This window comes from Herpailurus yagouaroundi, unplaced genomic scaffold (genome assembly GCF_014898765.1).
Source record: "Herpailurus yagouaroundi ecotype Mexico unplaced genomic scaffold, PumYag 198, whole genome shotgun sequence".
Lineage (NCBI taxonomy): Eukaryota > Metazoa > Chordata > Mammalia > Carnivora > Felidae > Herpailurus > Herpailurus yagouaroundi.
In genome coordinates, this window is record NW_024412429.1 from 3,350,919 (window position 1) to 3,374,455 (window position 23,537).

The window sequence follows — 23,537 nt, forward strand, 5'->3', positions numbered from 1 at the left end:
TGGGGCACCTGGGTGGCTTAATTGGTTAAGTGTCTGACTTCGGCTCAGGTCACGATCTCGCGGTCCGTGAGTTCGAGCCCCGCGTCGGGCTCTGTGCCAACTGCTCAGAGCCTGGAGCCTGTTTCAGATTCTGTGTCTCCCTCTCTCTCTGACCCTCCCCCGTTCATGCTCTGTCTCTCTCTGTCTCAAAAATAAATAAATGTTTTAAAAAAAAAAGTGATTGATGGATTGTAAACTAAAGCTCTTGACCCTGCCTAAGAAAACTGTGTTTATACTTACCCTGTGGCTCTGCAGCCCCACCTGCAGGGATGTGCCCTGAGGTGCACCTCCGACTGTATGAAAATGTAAGTGCGCAAAGCAGTTCAGGGCAGCCAAGTTAGCTAAATGCCCAAGCATAGGACATAGGCTGGCTGAGCCATGGGGCACTCAGACAGCTGTTCGAGAAAGCAAGAAAAGTGCTGAGAAATCGGCAGAATGTGATTTCCAGGAAATGTGATTCAGCAAAAAATGGCAGATTGCAAAGGAGCATGTATAGGATACGTTCTGTGGAGAAAACAAGGAAACAAACACTACCTGCTCACCTTTACAGAAGGCAACAGAGTGAAGATAAACCAGAAGACAAGAAACTGGCTTCCTACGAGGGGCTGGGGGAGAGACAGAACGGAAGGCACACGGGAGGGAAGGACCTTCTCTCTGGATGTCTCCAAGGATAGCTTTGACCTTCAGAAGCATATTCACAATACTTACAAACGTAAAATGAAATCAGTAAAAATGGGAAGGGGGAACACATGGAAGGAAACCGAAACAAAGGAATCCAGTCATTCTTTTCCAATAAAAGACAGTGAAGGGAACTAAGAAAGAGCAAGTCCAGATGATTTCTGAACACGGCCTTTGACTCTAGATCCAACGGCCTTCGTAGCACGTGGTACGAGGCATCAGGGGCGAATCGCAGACAAATCCTGACCTCTTGTCATGGTTGCTTTGTTGTACGGCTGAGGGCAAGGGAATTAGGAAACTGTTAGATGCACTATAGGGCTGAGCAGATGAGCAAATCCACTGATGCTGTCGGGAACAGGACTTCACTGTGGTAGAAGAGATAACACCTGACTTCTCAGATATGCAAACGTGGGCGTATGTGTGCAGGTGTGCTTGTCTATAATGTGCATATGTGCATATATCTGTGTGTGCATGCGTGTGTGTGCTCACTTACTGCCTAGTGTGTGTGCTGCAAAGCCAAGAGGAGCAGACACCCAATAGCAGTGAGCACCCCTGGTCCCAGATCTTGTTCTCTAACTCCACCACAAGGACCAGTGTTCCTCGAGGAAGTGGCTGATTCCAGGCTGAGCACGGTAGGTCCAAGATGGCCCTGAAACATTTTGCTGGTAAGGAATGCTGAGGAAATGACAGGGCTCGGCCTGTGGACGCAGGGTCATCTTCAAGGGACTCTCACCTGACCTTTAATAGACCAAATATGAGCAAAATAATTACATACAGAAATGAATTATAAACCATTGAAATAGGAAATTATGGTCTTTACTACTTAAATACTCATAATATCCCCAAGAAGTAGATGCAGGAAATGGTAAAAAGGAGGGAGAAGAAGCGAGGGTGTGTGCCCCTTCCAGGGCGGGTGAGTAACTTTGTGGGAGGGCTGAGTGAGGAGGCCGTCACGCACAAGTGGACAAACCGGAACCCTCCATGGAAGCCAGTTCTGGGCAGATAGAGATTCACAGCAGAATGCTCGCCAGATCTTCAAGTGTCTCCCTACAGATCGCTTGCTAGTTTCAAGTGAAACGAAAGGAGTGATTACACGGAGGGGAAATCAGACAAGGCCCCGGATCAGGATTCAGACCAGATGAGCCAGATGGACAGCAAGAGATTCCAGAAGCCTATGCTGGTAAAGACACCATCTCCCCTTGGTAGTATTTCGGCTGAAAATGCGTAACCTGAATCGAACCATGAGGAAACATCAAATCCACACGGAGAAATGGTTTATTAAGAATAGGGAGATGAGATGTCTATATTCTTCCAAAATGTCTGTGTCATAAAAGACAAAGAAAGGTTCTGGAAATGTGCCAGATGGAAGGATTCTAAGAAATAGGGCAATTAAAGCCAATCCTTGACCCTTGACTGTATTCTGTTCTGTGGGGTCGGGGGGGGGGGGTATTCTAGAAAACACCAACTGGGTGGAAAAAACTGGAATATGGACAGCAACCAGATGAACATACACATCAGTAATTTTAATTTACTGAAGTTGGCCACAGTGCTGTCTTTATATAAGAAAATACTCCTATTCTTAGGAAATACACAATGAAATATGTTGGGGGGCAAAGGGTCTCACTCACAACTGATTTAAAGAATAGAGTGCACACAAGTGACATGCAAATGGAAATAAAAGGTCAGCAAGAGGGGAATCTGGGTGTTCGTGGTATCATTTTTATGCTTGCAACTTTTCTGTAAATTCGAAATTACTTCCAAATAAAAATCTTGAAAAGTGAGTGCTGAGGGGCACCTGGGTGGCTCAGTCGGTTGAGTGTCCAACTTAGGCTCAGGTCATGATCTCACGGTCTGTGGGTTCGAGCCCCGCGTCGGGCCCTGTGCTAACAGCTCGGAGCCTGGAGCCTGTTTCGGATTCTGTCCCTCCCCTGCTCACGCTCTCTCTCTCTCTCTCTCTCCCTCCTTCTCTCTCTCTCAAAAATAAATAAACATTTAAAAAAATGTTTAAAAAGTGAGTGCTGAAATATACATAGGTGAAATATTTAGGATGAGTTAGGCTGCTTTATGGAAGAAGAGGAATGGGTACGATGTGATTAAATTTCTGTGTTTACGTGATCGGTTTTAGCATCCGAACATGATGCACAGCTATAATATCCTCCTTCTGAAAACAAACCTTCTGAAAGTCCTCACTACTCTTTGGCTGTGTTATGTTGCTTGAGCTCCTTTTCTTCATTTATAACATAGACTTTGGGAGCTAAGGGATTAGTCTCATTAGATAATTGAATGTTCTTTCTGGCTCTACCAATCAGTGATTAGACCAAATGTTTATTTTCTGATTTCAGCTACTCACAACATTAAATAAGCTACTTTCAGATTCTTCATGTCTCCAATATCCTCTTGAGAATCATTTTCTCATGACTCAGAAATTCTTTTAGGCATAGAAACGACTGTGCTTAGTGGGTCAACAGGAACATGGGTTTTTCTAACAAGGTGTTTACAAAACAGGCCGCCTTGTCCGGGCCGGCGACTTTGATCTGGTTCTTTCTATCTGTTCTTGGAAGTGGTCCAAATTAACACCCCAGTATCCTAAGATCTCACTTCCTCTCCAAATGAAAAGAATCTGGGAAAAGAAAAATGAACTGGTCTCTGGGCGAAGGAGTGCCCGCACTTAAACCGAGCCCCTCCCGGTGTTCGAAGAATCTCAAAGTCCCCTGCAGACCTTGTTGTTCCTACAGTCCTCCTCAGTCGGGGTCTGGAAGCAGTAGCCTGAAGCAGCGAAGCCCAGCTCAAAGCCAGTATCTTCCCCTTACGGTGGGGAGCCACGGAGCTCCCTCAGAGAGCACAGTGCCTTTGCTCCCCCCACATCCCTTCCATAGTTGGGCGAAATGGCTTCCAAGCCCATATAACGTCCTATAATTTGATGTGTTCTTTCCCTGAACAAAAGGGGAGAGGATCCCAGTCCTCACCAAGATGTCCCCCCCCACTGGAAACGGACAAGGAGGCCCTGGCTTGTACATCCGTTTCTCGAAAGTCTTCAGGGAAACTCTTCCTTCCTGCTCTGCTGGGGTCGCGTCAGTGACACGGAGTTTCCAGGCGTGCAAGGCGGGTAACGCATCTCCAGCTACAATCGTTTACGGCCCAGAAGCGGAGCCTGCCTGCCTGCCTGCCTGCTTGACGTCGATTACCTGGCCATCCTCAGTAGAGCCGAACTTATTTTTGGCTCCGACAATCACACCTGCATTCTAGAACCGCTTCCGTTGGCCCCTCCACACCCCGCTAGCATGAGACTGGCATGTCCTCGCTCGAGGTCACGTCCGGTCACCGCTTCACTGTCTCTCCTCTTACTTCTTCAGATGCTGTCTCCAATTTTCCTTCTAAAACACCATTTCATCTCTTTCTGAAAACCCATCAAGGCCTGGGACACACTTCCAACTCTTTAGCGAGGCCACGAGGCCCCTCACTACCTGCTCACCTCCAGCCCAACACTGGAGTGCCCTGATATGTTGCGAACCATCCACCCTCTTGAGCCTCCGGGCTTGCTCTCTGTCTACACTGCGGAGCTCCCTCCAGCCTACAGGGCCTGCCTGGGTGTGAGCTGCCCCAGGCCTCTTCTCTGCCCAACGGTCCTCTCTGGGGACAGCGCTCAGCCCAGGGCATCTTGTGCACATGCACCTGTTCCCCTCTGCTGGATGGGGGGCCTGGAGGGGAGATCCTGGGACGTTGGGGTTTGGAGCGCAGTGGTTACTGAAGGAATATAATGTTTGACTTCTAGAGTGGGCATTCCAAAGTTTCAGGAACTGGAAGGCAGTTCCTCTTACGGCAGGCATAAGGCTTGGGCGGGAAGGGAAGGACTATGAGGGACAAGGAAAGAAGGGGGGAGAGGAAGAAGTGATTGAAGAGGAAGGTGAGGAAGAGAGAGGATGACTCCTCAGGGACCACCCACAGACCTAACGGTGCTCTTGGGCAGGGGGCTCACACGGATCTTTCATTTGGGGGATATTGTGGCAGAACAAAGAACCCCCCCCCCCAACAGCCTCCAAGCTCACCTTCTTCTGCTTGCTGACAAATCAAGCATCTCTTGCATGTGTGGTGAGGTGAAGAGCTTTCGTGAGGCTAACTCTAGTTTTTATGTGACTATAAGCAAAGATTAAAAAAAAAATCCCCATGATCATGAAGCTGGCATTTTAGTTTTTAGTTTTTATTTCTTTTTTTTTAAACATGTTTATTTATTTTTGAGAGAGAGAGAGAGAGGAGAGAGAGAATCCCAAGCAGGCTCTGAGCTGCCGGCACAGAGCCTGATGCAGGGCTTGAACTCGTGAACTGTGAGATCATGACCTGAGTCGAAGTCAGACCCTCCACCGACTCAGCCACCCAGGCGCCCCTGAAGCTAGCGTTTGAGTGAGGAGGTAGAATAAACAGGGCAAATCAGTTAACTGGAAATAGTCCAGGTAGGAAGATTAAGTAAGGCCAGGGACAGGAAGTGTGTTCAAGTTTTAGGCAGGGTGGCCCCTAGAGGTTCCCGAGGATGCCCGGGTACAGGTGAGGAGGGGAAGAGAATGAGCCTAGTTAGGATTCAGCAGCAGAAGGGTCCAGAGAGGGATCGGCATGTGTGCACCTCTCCACGTGGGTGCCAGAAAAGGCCTGGGGGGCTGGGGACCACGGAGCTGGGAGGCAAGAGGCACAAGCCCTGACGGCCGGGGATGGGGGGTAAGGGGGGCAGGACTGGCAGATCATTATGAGGACCTCGCTTCCTCGGGCCTGGAGGGACTTTTCCTAGAGAAGGAACATGGTTTGGAACTCTACGGGAAAGACAGCAGCGACCGACAGGAGGTGAGATTGGAGGAGCGTCAGCGGGGAGGTAGCGACTTGGCATCCGGGCATATGTAGAGGTAGAGGGCACAGAATTTGCTGGTGGATGGAACGTGAGGGAAGGAGAACACAGGAGTCTTTGTTACTGCAGCGTTTTCGGCCTCAGGGCAGCAGAAAGGTTGAAACGTTCGTTCATTTACCGACGTGGGAAAAACCGCAGGACAAGCAGGTTTGGGGCGAAGGTAACATCCGGAACCTAGTTACAGCCCTGTTAGGTGTGCCTTCCGGGCACCCAGGCGGAGGTGTCACTTAGACTGGGGGTCCAGCCTCATCTTCTGGGTTCAGATAGGACTGGACTGGGAGGGCTGAGTGAGAGCGGCAGGGCTGGAGGCGTGGGACATGATAAGGGGCCGTGGGCCAGTCCTACAGCCTTCCAACATACAGCCTATATGTCCTTCCAACAGTAGGAAGCTGGGCAGATACAGCTTCAACAGATGCGACCCCAGGGGACGGCCAGTAAGGGAGGAGGCAGTCCCGGGAGTGTGGTGTCCTGAAGGCCGAGGGAAGGACGTGTCGATGCGAGGGAAGCGTGAACTCTGCCCAGTGTGGTTAGCAAGTCAGACGAGGTGAGGACTGAAAATTCGCCTTTGTCCGGAGCGGCGCAGGCTGGCAGGTGGCCGGGGGAACAGCAGAGTTTCTCTGAGTAGTTGAGGCAGATGTCTTAAGACAGTGTTCCTGGGGCTGGTTCGAGAGCAGGTGGGAGGTGAGAAGCCAGAGCCAGTCCAGGGCACGGGCTGGGTGCTGTTGGTTGTGAACAGGAGAGAGGCTGGGTGGGGTGAGGGAGAAGAGGGGCTACGGATGGTCGTCTTCCTGCAGGAGAGCCCAGGGCGTGTGTGTGTGTGTGTGTGTGTGTGTGTGTGTGTGTGTGTGTTGGAGAGCAAACTGCACATGATTTGGGATTAGGCCATGCCGAGGGGGACGGTGAAGGCATTTCCTCTACTGGAAGAGGGGCTGGGGTGCAGTGCCCAAGTGGAAGGGTGACTGTGTACTGGGCAGGATCACCCGGGAGGAGCCTTCTCCCACAGGCTGGGCCACCGCTGGCTGGGAAGGTCTCTGCAGACGCCACACTCTTGGTTGCCTGCTGTCCCCAGGCCCAGCTCGGGGGTCTTGGGGAAGCAAAGGGGTTCGGGTTCACTTTGGCCACGTTTGTGGAAGCCTTTGCGAGCGCAGGTGAGGCTCCTGTGGTGTGCAGGGCGCCTCGGAACTCAATCTTTGGTGTTCCTGGGTGAGAAGCCCGGGGCGGTGCCCAGCGAGGGGGTGGGGGTGGGTGCGCTCCCCTGGGCGGGCCTGGGCCCAGCCATCAGGCCCCCTCCGGCAACTGCGCGTGGGGGGCGTAAGCCCACGGATTCCCTTGAGCGGGGTTTTGGCCGCGGAACCGCCCCTTGGGGCGCCCCCCACCCCGCACCCCCACCCAGGCGCGCGCACCCCTGGGGGCTCCGGGTGGAGGGCGAGCGGGTTTGGGTTGGCATAGGAGCGCAGAGGGAGGCGACACCCCGGCCCCAGCCGCTGCCCTGCGCCACGTGGCCGCTCCCCTGGCTGTTGCTAAGGTCTGGGAGTTCGGGGGGCACACAGGCCTGGCGGGTCCCGCACCCCCACTCTCACCGCGCGGCCCAGCCTGGCTCCATTCTCTTGGTGCTCGCACTGCATTGGCAAGGAAGGCCCCTGGGGCTGGAGGGGCAGGGCAGGCCGGGCCCCTGGCCTTTGAAGGGTGGTCCTTTGGGATCTCCCCCCCTCCCCGCCCGCCCCCGCCCCGCGGCGAGGGTGGTTGTCTCCGCGTGGGAGCAGCGCCCCCTGCAGAGGCGACGTCCTCGCCGAGTGGAGGTCCCCGAGCGCGCGGGCATTAGTCCATTCACTGCGACTCCCTGAGCCCCGGGGCGGCCCTGACACGCCAGCCACCGAATCTATGAATGGGGAGAGGGAGAGAAGCCGCGTCTGCCTCCACTCCTCGCCCCTCCCCCGCCTCCCTCCAGGCCGAGCGAGCCAGATACAAAGTGACAAGGGGCCGGGGGGGGGGGGCACTGCGGGGGCGTGCAAGAGGGGTGCAAGTCTGGCTGGAGACAGCACTATTTATATACTCCCGAGCTCCAGGACAAAGAGTCCCCCGCCCCCCAGCCCCAGAGCCTCCCCGGCCCCCTCCCCGGTGGCTTTGATTCCATTAACCCCCCCCCCCCCCGGGGGCGGGCTGGCAGGTGCGGGGGTGGGAGCCGTCTCCGCGGGAGCAGCCTTGCCAAAGGTCCGGCTGCTGACGTCGGAGAGCGCCCGCTCCTGTCAATGAAGGCAGCGGCAGCCTGGGGACGGTCTGGCAACGAGGCTACAGACGTCATCGCCTCCTGTTGGACGCGGGGGGTGTCCGAGCAGCGGCTCCGGCTTAAAGGAAAACTCTCCAAGTTCCAGGCAGCCGCGGAGAGTCGTTCCTGAGAGCCCAGGCACCCCCAGATGCCCAGTGTGCGCGGCACACGGGCTGGCACACGCGCGCGCGCACACACACACGCACACACACGCGCGCACACTCGCACTCCTGTTCTGCATAGATGTGTGGGTCCAAACTTGCGGCAGCACCGAGAGAATGGGCTGAGATGGACCGGTCCTCCTTGGCGCCTGGAGGGCTCAGCGCGGCTTCCCTCGACACCCCCAGATGGAAGGGAGGGAAAGAAGACCGTGACACCCCGTTTAGAGTTGTCCCCCCCTTTTCTGAGAAGATCGGCGCGAAAGCCGGGGTGCCCGAAGCCTTTGGAATATGCCTGCTTGGCGGAGCCGAAGCGAGCGTTCTTGGAGAGGTCCCGAACTTGGGCCACCGGCCTCGCCTGGCAACTCGGTTTGCGCAGTTTTCGTCGGAGCCCTGGACCCGCCGCGCTCCCGCCCGGCCGGCTGGCGCCGCCACCCCCACCTTTTCCCTCTTCCTTTTTCAAAGGCACGAACTTGAAATGAAGCGGAGACCAGGTCCGCGCCTCAGCACACTTTGGCGGGTAAGTTGATAGTTGCTTTTACCTATTATTTAACCCTTGGGAGTCCGGAAAAACTTCATTCGAACCTTTTCCCCGACTCTCCCCCCCCCCCGCCCCCCATCATTTCCGTCCATCCTCTTTGTCAGTGAGATGGGGCGCGAGCGTGTCGTTTGGGAACACGGCTGCTCCGGGGGAGAGTGGCTCGCGGGAGGGGGGAGGACGAAGCCCGAGTCCGTAGAAGCCAGACTCAAGGCTGTGAGACTGCAGCCAACTCCGGGTGCTGAGTGATTGCCTCCGGGCCACTGCCTGGCCCGAGTTTCCAGCTCCAAGTTCCCCGCAAAGGCTGCCCTCCAGCCCCCTGATGCCAGCCTGGCAGGTGCCGGGTGAAGCGGCCAAGAGGAGCTGCTGGGGTTCCAGCACCTTCCTTCCTCCCTTCTTGGCTTCCCCCTGGAGTTCTGGATGGGGGCAAATCCCCCTCCTCCTCTCTCCATCCCTCACCTCTGCTGCCACTCTCCTCTGCCCCCCCCCCCCCCCCCCCCCCCAGTCCCTTTCTCAAAAGCCTATGTGATGTCATCGGGAGGAGGGTTCGGAACCTCCAGCACCTGAAGGCATCGCTGTATCGCACCCTGCAGCATTTGATTTTCTTCATTCCACCCAATTTTCCTTGCAGTCCATGGAAAGCACCCCCCACCAAATATCACAAACAGTGTCCCCCCTCCCACCCTACCCCCCACCCCGCTCTTTCATGAATGGACAGGGCCAGGGGTCCCAGTACAGGGAACCCCCCCTCCCCCTCCCAGATTAGGAAGAAATCAGCTGAGGGGCCCCGAGGAGCCTCTCCTCTCTGGGTGCTGAGCTCTCCTCCGCCCTCAGCTCACCCTTCTAGTGGAAAGAAGAGGAGGCAGGAGGAAGGAGAGAGCCGGCCGGTGCCAACAGCCCCCTAGACGTGGAGCTGCTCGGCTGAACGGAGGGATCTGTGCGCCAGTCCCTGCCTCCCCTGCCTCCCCTGCCTCCCCTGCCTCCCCTGCCTCCCCTGCCCTCCATCTCCCTCCCCGGTCTCTACTCCCCACCCCTTCCGTCGCGCTTGCTCCCCTCCACCTAACCCCACCTTCGCTCTCCTCTCTGAGGGGGGAGGGCCCGGGGTGAGGAAAGAAACCCCCAAAGCCCCAGTCCCGGGCAGAGATGTCGAAGAAACGCAAAGCCCTCGAGGGTGGAGGAGGTGGAGGAGAGTCCCCGAGCCCAGAGGAGGAGCCCAGTGCCCGGCCTGGGGGCCGAGGCAGCCCGGAGCAAGGTAGGGGGAGGGGGGAGGAGGAGAGGGAAGGAGGCGGCCGGGAAGCCTCTAGGAGTTGAGATCCTCTGCAGAACGCTCTAGCCCAGCTTCTCCGGCACAGCCTTCCGGGTCAAGGCAACTTGAGTAGACTTCTCTCCCCACATATGGGATTTTACTGGTGTCTTGAGGAAATTGGGGGTACGGTGGGATGAGCTGATTCAGCCGGTGCTGGAGGCCCAGACTGGGGAGAACTTGAAGCTCTGTGGAGAGCAAGGGAAGGTGGGGTGGGAGGGGAGAGGAGCAGGAGGAGGCCGGGGAGGTGTGGGTTGGGGGCTGCCGACCCTTTCCAGGTCCTCTGCCTGCCCTGCTGTCGTGGGTGCTGGTGTGACCGGCTGTCCTGTGGACGTATGGGCTGCGTGGCTGCTCGTGTTGGACACCTGTGTTGAGAGGGTGGGGTGCCAGGGCTGTCCCTGAGTGTCTGTGGCCGGTGAGGGACAGCAGGGAGGATGTCGACTTCTTCCATGCTTCTCCAATCCAGGCAGGCTGAGGGTTGCGTCATGCTGAATCCTCACCCCTGCACAGGCAGGCCCTCTGCTTTCTCCTGAAGTTGGAGGGGAGGTTTGAAGCAAATTGGGTGACGTGTTGTGATTTCGAGGAGAGATGTTGTGATGAAAGCAGTTGGGTGCTCCTCTGCCTGGAATAATAGCAAGGACAAAGTGAAGAGGGCAGTTTCCTGTGGAAACAAAAGTGATACCTGGGCGTCTGGTCCCCACAGGAAAGAAACCCAAACAGACACCTTTCATTTCACCGAAAGCAAAGCATCGGGGATTTGGAGGAAAGCAGGCCCAAAGGAGCCAGTCAAGCCGGGCTAGGCTGTCATTAAAATACAAAGGAAAGATGACCTCGGTGCAAATGTTTTGCTGTCGGTTAAGCTGTGGAAGAGGACAGGGGGCGTGACCCGAATCGAGGCAGGTGGAGGGGTTGTTTTGAGCGATGGCTTTGCTTTCCAGAACTCAGCTTTGTGGTCTTGGTCGGCGGCAGGCGCAGGTCTGAGCAGAGCACCGGGAGACATGGGCGTGTCTTCTCCCTTGACGTCATAAGAAACACAGAGTCACCAAAGTCCTTCCTGCGCACGAGACCTGAATCTCTGGGCCCACTGGGAACCTTTTGCACGGCTTGTGTGCATTTTAAAGCAGAGGTCGGGTGTTGGCCATCCCTGGACAGTGCGTCTGGGATTTAATAGAAATCGGTGAGAGCATATTGTTGTCCGCTTACCTGGAAACGGGTTGCATTTTCGTGACTGCCCATGTTTTGACTTTATTTGCTCAGTTATGATCTTAGAGCAAAAGTCAGTACGTTTCTTACATTCGTTTTGCTGGAAAACTGGCATTTGGTAAGAAATGCAAATGTGGCAAATGACTGGATCTGAATGGTCGGTGGTTTTCCGTCTTTGAGGAGAATAATTTGGTATCACCTTGGGTATCTGACAAATTCATCAGCTGTGTACCCGGCATCCGGGTTTGACCTGAGGGTTACTCTCAAAGATACATAGCATGTTCTTCTGGTGAAGCTGCTAGTGACGTCCATGGGAAATGACATCATTATCATGGCAAATAACAACACGGGGGCATTTTACAGCGTTTTACTAATTGACGAATACATGTCTTCCAGTTGTAAAAGAAATACGAGTTGTATCTTAACAGACGCGTCTCGTCCTTTTTTGTTGAAACGCATGGTTTTAGCATTTAAAAAGGTAGGCTGTGGAGGTCCTGTACTAACAGCAAATAATTTCTACATGCCTTTGCTGGGAATATTTTGCAGGTCGGGACCGGGAACAGAACGCATCCATATTACTCCGAGATTATAATAATTTTGGAATGACCTGTTCTACAGATTGGTTTTGTTTTAGGGCTTAAAAAATCTCTAATGATTTTACCGTATCCTTTGTATTTGGCAAATAAAAAATGCCACGTGATAATTGCCTGCGAGTATGTAACTGTAGAAACCATTAAGAGTGTAAACATTCAACTACTGTATTACTGTGAATGCGTTTCTTTGGGAAATGGTAGCCGGGCACACGCCCCAGGTGGGGGAAACATATCTTCTGCCTATATGGTAGAGTTTATGGCTGTGCACACCTTGACAGTGGGAGATGGGGAGGCCGGGAGAAAACGGGTGTGAGCCACGCGTGATGCGCGTGCGCTGAAATGTGCAAAGACCCTCACCCCCGTGGTTAAGGAACTGGATGTCCTCCACCTCCGCACTCAGTGCTATTCTTGTCTTTTCCTTTGGACCTCTTGGCCAAAGTTGACAGTGTGCACACGGAAGACTAGAGAAAAATATTTACATCCGTCTTGCTGACCTTGACTATCAGAAGGGGCTTCTGTTAAAAGTTTCCACAACTCGGAAGGCCAGTGTGTGTGTTCATTTTAACCATTGAGAGCATATGATATAGCATGTGGTAAGTGAAGGCGATTGGAAATTAGATTCCAGTGGTAGGCATGGATTACAAGACCATCTGTCAGCAGGGTGCATTGATCCAAAGTTTTAAATAGCTGATAAGCACGCAGGCTACCTGGAGAGAGTGTGGTGGGACCTTTGAATGTAGGAACAAACATCCATTGTGCCTTTTGCTGCCCTTACCTCTCACCGGTCTATGCCAGGTGCACATGGTTCCCAGGCCTGGCTGGGAGGTGTGGGTATTTCCCGGTTGTTGTGTTCGAATGGCTCCTGCCCCCTTGATAGTGTCTCTAAAAGAGATTCCTTATGGGGATGCAGGCAAGGTCGTAAATGGGCCATGGTGAAGGCACATGGAAGGCTTTGGTTTTCTCGCTGCCTGTGATCGCGCCATCCTATTTCATTTAGCTGAGTAAACAGGAGAAGGAAGTGCGTTGTCCTAGCGTTGGCTGAACATTTCTTTGCATGCCCATTGAAATTATTTGACATGCATGCATGCGTGTGCATTCGCACGCACATGTGCCTGGCGTGCGTGCGTGTGTGTGTGTGTGTGTGTGTGCACGCACGCACGTAAAATCACGGTCAGGATATAGTCCTCTCGTGGATCCCAGCTGGCCCTGTGTCCAACACGTGTTCGGATTATACTGATGAAAGATGTTTGCATGCGATGTTAACTTTGTAAAGTTTTGTCTTTCCAACTAAGAGAAGTTTGGTGTGCCGGTAGACAGTGCCAGCCCACAGTTTTTGTTTTACTGTGCTTGTACTTTTCTTTTTTTTTTAATTTTTTTTAACGTTTATTTATTTTTAAGACAGAGAGAGACAGAGTATGAACGGGGGAGGGTCAGAGAGAGAGGGAGACCCAGAATCCGAAGCAGGCTCCAGGCTCTGAGCAGTCAGCATAGAGCGCGACCCGGGGCTCGAACCCACGAACCGTGAGATCATGACCTGAGCTGAAGTTCGATGCCTAACCGACTGAGCCACCCAGGCGCCCTGGACTTTTCTTCGTTGCTCTGAACTTCTGTCCAAGACCACGTCCCATTGTTCAGTTAGCTGTGAAGATGATGGCTGTGTTGAAGGTTGCACGGGAAGAGTCTCTGATGAAAACACTGAATAAGTTTATTGATTGATCTCATTCCACGGGCGGATACTCTTAGTTTCCCACTCTCTTGCATTCTCTTTATGGTAGTTTCTTTCCGAGGAATTATTGTCTGCTTAGAAACTGGTTTGGCCACAGGACATTTCATCAGGCACCCTGCCCTGAGACACAGCAGGAGGCCCTGTTTGCCCAGCTTTGTCCTGGTGGGAAGTCTACCTTCCTGGCCCTGTAGGCTCCCCGAGTCTGTCTTCCTGTCTGCGTCCTCATTGTTCTGCAGCGTTTCGTCTTCTAGTTTTTGCTCTTTTTTTCTTTTAGGATGATATTTGGATGAAAATGATGTCCACTGTTCACTATTGCATTCCTTTTAAAAATAAGTAGTTTCTATTTTTGATGAAATTGGTTAAGACCCCATCTGGCACAGTTTTCCAGATTCCCACCATGGCAGAGTCCCCTGAAGGGTGGGGGGGGGGGGCTCTGTGTAGAGGGGAAGCAGGGCAGGTTTGCACAGGACTATGGTCTACTCATATTTTACACTCCCCAGACTTCCTGAGCTGCGGGAAACCATCTACGGGTAGCTATTCCTTCATCTGATGAGTTAATGACTGAACCGAACATGTTACTTCCTCTGTGTACCTTTTTGACATCACAAAGGCATTCGGGTTTTGTGGCTTCTCTGTGTCACTAATGGATCGTGGGTTTTGGGGGGGCATCTGGAACTGGAGGCAGGGGGAGTATTATCAATTCTGTGGCTCTAAAACTCAGAAGGTAAATAAACATCTAGGTTGGTAGCTGCCTTGCATCTCCATGACCCCCAAAACTAGTTGGAATGAATTTTTTCCTAACAGATCAATTTCTAAAAAATAATTGATGAGACTGTTTTATTATGAGAAGAACTCTCTTAAAGGGTGATTTATAATAATTAGTAAAAAAGAAGTGGTTATGACCTCTGGACCAAGAATTGACGTTAAAGAACATTCTTACAGAGGTTTGATAGCAAAGAGCGACAGTTGAGACGACTTTTCAGTTCTGTTAGTTTCTCTGGCTCCCAGCAGAGAGGCCAGTGTGGTGCAGGCGGTGCCACAGAGGATGCAGGAGAGAGGGGAGTCAGGGAAAGGGATGTTCAAGGGTGCAGAGTGGAGTCCAAGAGTCAGTGCTCAGTTGGGCCAGAGAGGAAATTACACTGTGTCTGGAGACAGACACGTGTCTGTTTCCTCCTCCTAACTTTGGAAGGTTGAATTGGATGACCCTGGGGGGGGGGGGGGGGTGGGGTGGGGGTCAGACCTCTAAGACTTCGGTTATGGTTGTGTGAAAAAATGGACAAATTGTACCGACTCCGGACTCAGTGGTAACTCACAAAGGAGGCTGTGCAATGAGAAAAGCCGTAATTCACACGCATAAACAACAATGGCTTCTAGAGTGTAAGTGTTGTGTAACTTCATTATGAAGGTCCGGAGAATAGGGGGAAGAGTGATTTGTTGTAACATCCAAGGAAAGTCCTCTGTCAACCGTTAGTGTGGTCATCTGTCCTACCCGCTGCTTAATATTAAGCTCTTTTCTTGACCATTTCCTCCAGTTTTTGTTATTTTCCGTCTGATCGTCAGGTTTCTGAAGTCACTGCTATTTAGTTGTCTGAAATGCAATGGAAAGGAATTTCAGAGTGGCATTGAAATTCTGCCAATGGCAGGATTTCATGGAGTCACTGAGAGTGACGCTGGGGCCAGCCTCACGCGTGTGCTAAGCCGTTGAAAATAGGGTTAGACTTTCATCAGAAGAAAGAAAATCAACAAGGATTATCCAATGTTCCTGCTACTGTATGTTTTATCCCATTTTATTCTGTTTGTCAGACATCTTCGGATTTAGCACTGGGCCAGTGCTAAGTGCTGGCCATACAGGGTCCTTGAGAATGGGCATGACCTTGGGGTCAGGGTCAGGGTCATCACTGGGCGATGAGATGTTTACGTCCTAGGAAAAAATGCTCTCTGAAGTTTTCTTATTTTGCTCACTTTTTTTTTTTTTTATGGCCTGCCTGTCTCTCCCTAGGAAGATGTGTTTTTCATAAAGGTAGAAGGTTTTGTTTGTTTGCTTGTTTGTTTGTTTTTTACAGTGTGCTTCTAGAAGATAGAATAAAGCCTGGCAACATTCAGTGCTCTGAAATATTTGCTGAATGAACGTGTAGATGAATGATTGCACTCCCTTTTTCATGGAACTTTTCTGCGGATGTAGGATGCACAGAATGTACTACAGAAAGAGGCGAAGGAGGACTTTTAGGGGAGCCCCTAGGCGGACTCCGTGTCCTCAGCTCTCCCTTGAGGCTCCTTGCAGGTACAGGTGGTGAAATCCGAAGAGGAGGAAGTACAGAGCAAGGGGTTTTCAGGAAGGTTCTGCAACCGCACACGGACTTGAGGGACAGTCACGGGGAGAGGGGTGGGACGCACAGTCTTGGACTTGGCTCCTTGCATCGCCCACTCCCCCAGATAACGAGGCCAAGGCCAGGTGAGATCCTCCGCCCCAGAGCAGAGAGCCTGCTGGCCCAGCCAAAATAGGACCTAGTCTGGAGATGGAATTCCTCATTCTTGCACAGTGAGATGGGCGGGGTCTCTTTCCCTAAGAGGGCAGGACACGAGATGGTGCATCAAACAGGACAGCCACCCCTACCCCTGCCCCTTCTCCCAGCAGGAAATCACCAGCACTAATTTGGTTCTCTAGTAGAATCAGGCACAAACACTCTCCTTTGGCATGAAGGTCGGCCCCACGGGTGGCCTAAAGGAGACCCAGGGAGATCATGGAGGAGCCCGTGGTTTGTCAACTCACAATAGCGACGCACAGGGAGGCCTTAATATCTGCGTTCACCTCATTCCTGCCTTCTGGGTACCGCACCTTGCCGCTAAGAGGACAAGTACCTTCCAAGAGTGCTTACGAAGCTTCCTCTTCTGAGGGCTCCTTTCTCCGCTCGGTGTCTCTCTGTGGCAACTGGAAGCATCCGTGGATCCCCTCGGAGTTTCTGTCTCCTCTGTGAGGCCAGGGCCATCTCCCCCAGTGGTGGCAGCTTCCCCTCCTGAGTCTGGAGCTCCGGTGGGGTCCCAGGCGCCGCCCACGTCCCGTGTGGCTCGGGGACCGGTTCAATAGTGTTCAGACGCTTCTTCCTTCCATTGGCCTGAAAGATTCTAGAGAAGAGGCACACGCTGGAGAGTAATGAGTTATCACTTGGCAAATGTGTACGCACGGGGGCGGGGGGGGGGCAACTCGAAGAAACAAAACCTTGCAAATGTGCACTGATGAGCTGCTCTGCACGAATTACTAGTGATGGCCTATACACGGCACGGAAAGCAACTTCAAAATTGCCGTAACCCTTTATAACGTTATTTGAGAATTAATTAAAAATGTAATAGGCCGAATCAAGTAGTGTGCTGGAGGTGATAGAAAATACCAGAACTTGCTTTGCTTCGATGACTTCTTTACGAGGCAGATAATACATAGGCAAGCATGCTTAAGTTTTGTCAAGAAATTTTGTCGTGTTACCGAAGAAGGGAATTGACCGGATAGCCAAGAGGAGGGATTGCGACAAAGAACAAACACCTTGCATGGGCAACCGGGGTGCTATGTTTGCAAATAAGCAATGCCGAGTCATTCCACACACATGCGGGCATTCCTGGCGATGATGGGTCTTCTCCCCGCCCCGTCATCAGCCTGTCCTCTGCCCTCACCCAGTGTTTCTCAGGTGGTGGGTAGTAACCTACTTGGGAGTCACAAAACCTATTTTTGGTGAATCCCAACCAGATTTGTAAAAACAATGGAATGGGGAGAGGGCAAGGGAGAGGAGGAGGGGGGGCAGAAGGGGATGGGGAAGTGAGGAAAAGGAAGGGGAGGGCAGGAGAGGGGGAGGAGGGGGAGGGGAGGGAGGGGAGGGGAAGGACAAGGAGAGCTAGAGGGTCCGGCAGAATGGGCAGGTAGTATTTAGTGGCCTGTGTGTATATTTGGTGTATTGTAAGAATACGTTTCGGGGCGCCTGGGTGGCGCAGTCGGTTGAGCGTCCGACTTCAGCCAGGTCACGATCTCGCGGTCCGTGAGTTCAAGCCCCGCGTCGGGCTCTGGGCCGATGGCTCGGAGCCTGGAGCCTGTTTCCGATTCTGTGTCTCCCTCTCTCTCTGCCCCTCCCCCGTTCATGCTCTGTCTCTCTCTGTCCCAAAAATAAATAAACGTTGAAAAAAAAAAATTAAAAAAAAAAAAAAGAATATGTTTCTTCCTAGGAGTTGAAAAAGGAACAAAATCGCTGGTCTAGACCATATTTGGCAGCTCTCTTAGTGACAGCGGTCCCACAGCTCCAGAATTGTTGTGGCCTCTTGGTGAAAAACAGTAAATTAAAGCAAGTCTCTTTGGACAAAGGGTTGTGACCCGGAGGGCCCTGTGCTTTGGGAATGCGTTAACGGGGCGGCATCTACGAGGCCTCTGCCCCCGCTGGTCTGTCACATCGCTGACCAAGGCAGCCCTGCCCCGAGCCACTTCCAGGGTGGCTCCAAGATTGTGCATCGAAGGTTGTTTCCATGTGAGGCCGTGGCTCCCCAGCTAGATTGAAAAGAATATATATTAAGAGCCCGATCAACTCATCATTCCTGTTTTTCTTCCAGGGATGGGCACAGAGTAGGTAGACGGCAAATGACTTTACGTTAACATCTGAGACAGGAACCCACGCGTTGGAACCCAGCATGGGGAGACGGAGGAGGAAAGGAACCAGGAAGACAGATGAGAAGGTCCAGGGCGGATCGGAGCAGTCGGTGTGAACCCTTCCCCCGCCCCAGGCAGGTGTCAGTCCCCACCGGGAGCCAGAGTCCTCGATTCCCCGAGGAGCAAAAACAGCTTCACCGTCCACCGCAGAGCGAAAGGCACACTGTCCTCTCTAAAACCATTTCTGTGCTCTTGAAAACTTGTCACATCTGGTTCTCAATCTATATGAGCTTGGGGAGTATTTACCTTTTCTTTATTTTTTTCGAGTGAGAGTCCTTTAGGCTTCCACTGATACAGAGCGTAGGTTTTCACGCCGTCAAACCCCAGGAGGCTGGACTTTAGCCCCCAGTATTTACGCCATGGGTACATTTTCAGGGATCACTTGTTATTTTATGCTTTAAAATGTTTCAAGTTAAATGCAGTGGGTACATACAGTTCTTCACTTTTCCACCTCAAGTGCCGAAATCTGGCTAGTCTAGGCTTGATAGGTAAAGAGGTAAAATAATGAAATAAATAAAGAAAAGCTTTGTGGCTGCCCACACACGCCAATCTGCAGAAATTAATGCCAAATAATCTTTGGAAATGTGTGGAACAGCCGTGGTTGTCAGAACCCGGGTCTGATGATTGAGACTTTCTAGCTCTCTTTTTAAAACTTAGAGGCAGTACATTACTGGTGTTTTACTCCCTTTCCACCCCACTTGGTTCTTAACTGATGAGGCCCCAGTAACAATCTGGGTGTGAGTTCGGATCGAGAGAGGGAAAAGGGAACGAGTTCACTGTCACACAGTCTCATGCCTCCTGTGCACAAAGTACCAACCCCCTGGCTACTGGTGGCCAGGGGAGCATTTTTCCCAGCCCTTAAGGAATTTTCAGTCTTTACAGGAAGATAAGAATGTGTAACACCAGCCCTTAAGTGAGCCGTCTCATGGAAGCCATCCAAAGTTTAGAAGAGATGTTTTCAGACCAGCCCTCCCTGAAGCCGGGCCCGCTGAAAATTCTTGTTCCGGCCATATTTGCGTCCACATGCTATCTTTGTTGCTGTAATTTTTTAAATTTTTTGTTTTAATTTTTTAAAATATCTATTTATTTTTGAGGGAGGGAGAGAGAGAGAGAGAGAGCGAGAGAGCGAGCATGAGCCAGGGGAGGGGCAGAGAGAGACAGACACACACACAGAATCCGAAGCAGGCTCCAGGCTCCGAGTTGTCAGCACAGAGCCCCCCGTGGGGCTCCAACCCACGAACTGTGAAATCATGACCTGAGCCAAAGTCAGACGCTTAACCGACTGAGACACCCAGGCGCCCCTAAAATTTGCTGTTGAATAAAAAGTAAATGTAATTTGTAAAAATTGGAAAGACACAAAAGGTATATAATTTAAAATGTCTGCTTTTTTGGCGGTTAGTAGTTTTTCCCACTTTGCTTCATATGGATCCTGCCTGTTTCCTCTAAATTTATTCTTAAGTATGGTCTTATGAATGGAATTATTTTTCCCATTAATTTTTTTAGACTAGTTTCTTGTGTGTGGTGAATGCTATTTTTATAAACCGCTTCGGATGTTTTTTCAATGCTTATTTATTTATTTTGAGAGAAAGAGTGTGTGTGCGCGCATGAGAGCAGGGCAGGGGCAGAGGGAGATGGAGAGAGAGAATCCCAAGCAGGGTCCTCGCTATCAGCACAGAGCCCAACTCGGGGCTCGATCGCAGGAACTCTGAGTCCATGACCTGAGCCGAAATCAAGAGTCTGACGCTTAACCGACTGAGTCACCCGGGTGCCCCTATAGACTGCTTTTTAAATCTTGACACGATCTCAAACTTACAGAAAAGTTGAAGTACAGTAGAAAGGCTTTCTTTAACCGGAACCATCACCCTGACCATTTTAGTGTGCACTTTCTACAAACCAGGGCTGGCTGTTACACGAATGCGATACAACCATCAAAAACTAGAACCAAACATTGGTCTCGCATTGCCATCTAACCTCCAGACCCCGCTCACGTTTTCCAGCAGTTCTAATAATATCCTTAATAGCAAAGGGTCAGGTCCAGACCTACCTGTGCATTTGTCTTCTCTTTAGTCTCCTTCAGTCTGGAGCTGTTTGAAAGACTTTTATCGCTTTGGTGTTTAAAAATTTCTTTTTTATGTTTATTTAGTTTTTGAGAGAGACAGACAGAGCACGAGTGGTGGAGGGACAGGGAGAGAGGGAGACACAGAATAGGAAGCAGGCTCCAGGCTCTGAGCTGTCAGCACAGAGCCCGACGTGGGGCTCGAACTCGCAAACCAGGAGATCATGAGCTGAGCTGAACTCAGACGCTCAACGGACTGAGCCACCCAGGCGCCCTGCCTTGGTGTTTTTAAAGATAACGAGTAAGGTGTTTTGCAGAATGTCTCTTGGTTTGAGTTAGTTCTGATGTGTGCTCAAGGTAGATCCAGGCTCTGCCCTGCCGGGAGGAACATCACAGAAACCATGCTGTGTTCCTCTCACTGTGTTTTGACAGGTGGCCCCGGAATTAGATTTACCCTGTAACTGACGACGTCCACCTTGACCGCTCGATCTCTTGTTTAGGGTAGCGTGTTCCAGTTTTCTCCGTCGCAAAGTTACACATCCCCTCTCCCCTCCATTCTGAGCAGTAAGGAATTGTGGGAAGGTACTTCGATCCTGCAAATACTCTTTTCCTTTCCAAACTCCTTCCGTTTCCACTCATTCACTTGTTGATATACATGAGTTTGAAGTCTTGGTCTCTTACAGGTCATCATGCATTACAGCCATTATTATTTTGAAGCTCATGTCGCCCTAGATTTGGCTAGCGCAGCCTGCCTCCAGGTCACCTCTGTGCCTTTGGGCACACACACGTCCACCTCACGTCTTGATCTCTTTCTGTGTCTCTCGCTATGTAGAGAGACTGAGACATACACACGTGTATAAACACGTTCGCATCTGTAGTCTTTCCTATATTTATCTGTATTCAGAACCGGGAGTTCTTACCAACACTTCCGTTCCAAACCACTGTTTCAGGGCGCATTCTCGATTTTTCCTTTCCCACGGTCTTCTCTGATAGCGAGACACCCGGCTGGCTGTATCTCCACCCATGCTAGCTGATGAACTTTCTCCCCTCACGGCTGCCCTGGCTTCCCCGTGGGGACACGTGCCACACACGTCCTGGCTGCACCTCGAAGATCCAGTCCAGCACAGCGCTGCCCTTGGCCTTGGCCGAGCTGCCTGTCTGGCCCCGTCTAACGGCCTGAGGACTGAATTATTCAGGAATGAGAAAAGGAAGAAGAGAAAGACGGAGAGGGACGAAGGGTTTTTGCATGCTGATTTTGTGCTCCGCTACCTTGCTGACTCTTGTGTCGTTTACATTTGTTGTTCAGATTATTTTTTCAAGCGTCCCAGGTAGTCAGTTACAAATAATGGTGATTTGAGCTTCCCTTCCCACGTGTGATGCCTTTATCTTCCTCATCTGACTGCACTGCCTGATACTTCCAGAATGTCACTAAAAAATGCTGATAAAGACTGTGGGGCTGCGTCTTTTGTTTTCTCACAGACTGAGGTGCTGGCCTTTGGGTAGAGACAGGGAAACCTCATCGGGGTGATTATTCCTAAATGCAAACCCGATCACATCACACGCCTGTATCCAACCGTGAGCGGGATTCCCACGGACCGTAAAACTCCCTTCACACCCTGGGCTTCACCTCCTTCCCCAGCTTTGCCTCAGGGCTTCTGATAACAGTTTCATTGAGAGTGGACGTTGGAGGTAGACTTTTTGTCACGTGACTTTCTACTTCCGATGCATATATTCATATGAGTTTTTACTTTTGATCTTTTAATCGCTTCAAAACACTTAAAAATGTTCTTTAACGTTTAGTTTTGAGACACAGAGAGGCAGAGCCTGAGCGAGGGTGGGGCAGAGAGAGAGGGAGACACAGAATCGAAAGCAGGTGCCAGGCTCTGAGCCATCAGCACAGAGCCCGACGCGGGGCTTGAACGCACGAACCGTGAGATTATGAAGTCGGACGCTCAACTGACTGAGCCCCCCAGGTGCCCCATTGCTTCAAAACGTTTAATTTTTTTTTTTTAATTTTTTTTCAATGTTTTTATTTATTTTTGGGACAGAGAGAGACAGAGCATGAACGGGGGAGGGGCAGAGAGAGAGGGAGACTCAGAATCGGAAACAGGCTCCAGGCTCCGAGCCGTCAGCCCAGAGCCCGACGCGGGGCTCGAACTCACGGACCGCGAGATCGTGACCTGGCTGAAGTCGGACGCTTAACCGACTGCGCCACCCAGGCGCCCCGCTTCAAAACGTTTTAAAGCTCCTCGTTCACAAGGAAGCCCCCGATTAGGTATGACTGAGGTTTCCCACGCCACCTGGTCAGGCCAGGTGACCTAGACAATCCCTGCGACTCGGTCCCTCTCTCCCTGTCTGCCACGACACCTCACCACGGTAGACACCTTGGCGTGGCGCGTCTGATTCTGCTCTTCCTTGGCCAAAAAGTTATCGGTATCTTTGACCCATTTTTTGCACAGGTCTTTGGGTAGGAAACGGCCACCGTGGCAGAGGGTCATGTGACAGATCTTACTGTCATCTGGGCGTGTTAATAAAGCTTTCTGCCTACGCTTCACCACTGGGAATGACTCCATCCCACGTGCCCGGATAGGCTTGGATCTGGATGTTTTATAAAATACGAGTGTGCATTTGTTTTATGGAAGCCTGGCTTTCGTGCTCGTACACCCTGTAAATCCCCCCGCGACTGTCACGCCTCTTGGTGAGTCATCTTTGCCTTGTGTGTGTGTCTCCGATGCCTTCTTCAGAGCAGACGTCTGCTGCTCCTTCTCCGTCATTTCCGTCGGATGAGGGACATTGTCACAGATCAGCCCACTTTGTTTCGGTCTTTCGGTGCTACTTTCCCATAGCTTTTGGGTGACTGCTATTCCCTGTTCCCACAGGGTCCTCTGACCTGGGATTTCCGTGTTGGGTGCCCGGACCGCTAAGCGTCTGTGCCCGGATTCCCCCTTGGTGTGTTTGACACTCATGTACACGTTACATATTGGGGAGGTGAGCAGAGCAGGATTTCGGGGAATGCTGTCGTGACACCTAGGAGGGGACAGACTTTGTGGAGAAAACGGCCACCCACCCGTTTACCCATTTAAGGAAACCCAGGGATCCTTCATCATTTCACCTGTGCACAAGTGCGTACCAGCTGATCAGAGAGCGCGATCGCTGGGCTTTCTCCGGGGCCGAGCTGGAGCCCGGGCCCGACCATTAAAACAGAGGCGTCGTTTCTCAGGGAAAACGCCCCTGACGTTTCTCTTTCTTCTACCTCTCGTGTCTCTGCGATGTCACGGAGGGCGCAACCCCAGAGGAAAGGTGGGCTCCAGACGAGGGAGCCACCCCGCGTCCGTTTTGATACACCCGCGGGAGCTGCCTCCAGAGCTCCACGCAGCGCCATGCTCCCACGTTCGGTCCCCTACA

General features: G+C 51.9%; 1 protein-coding gene across 1 annotated transcript; it reads left to right on the forward strand.

Annotated features, from left to right (window-relative positions):
- Positions 1-7,810: 7,810 nt before the first annotated feature.
- LOC121013207 (uncharacterized) lies at positions 7,811-21,581 on the forward strand. The gene is made up of 2 exons (XM_040448700.1): positions 7,811-8,552; positions 21,126-21,581. Exons 1-2 carry the CDS (start codon positions 8,118-8,120, stop codon positions 21,462-21,464), a joined length of 774 nt encoding a protein of 257 aa, XP_040304634.1. The 5' UTR covers positions 7,811-8,117; the 3' UTR covers positions 21,465-21,581.
- Positions 21,582-23,537: the final 1,956 nt, after the last annotated feature.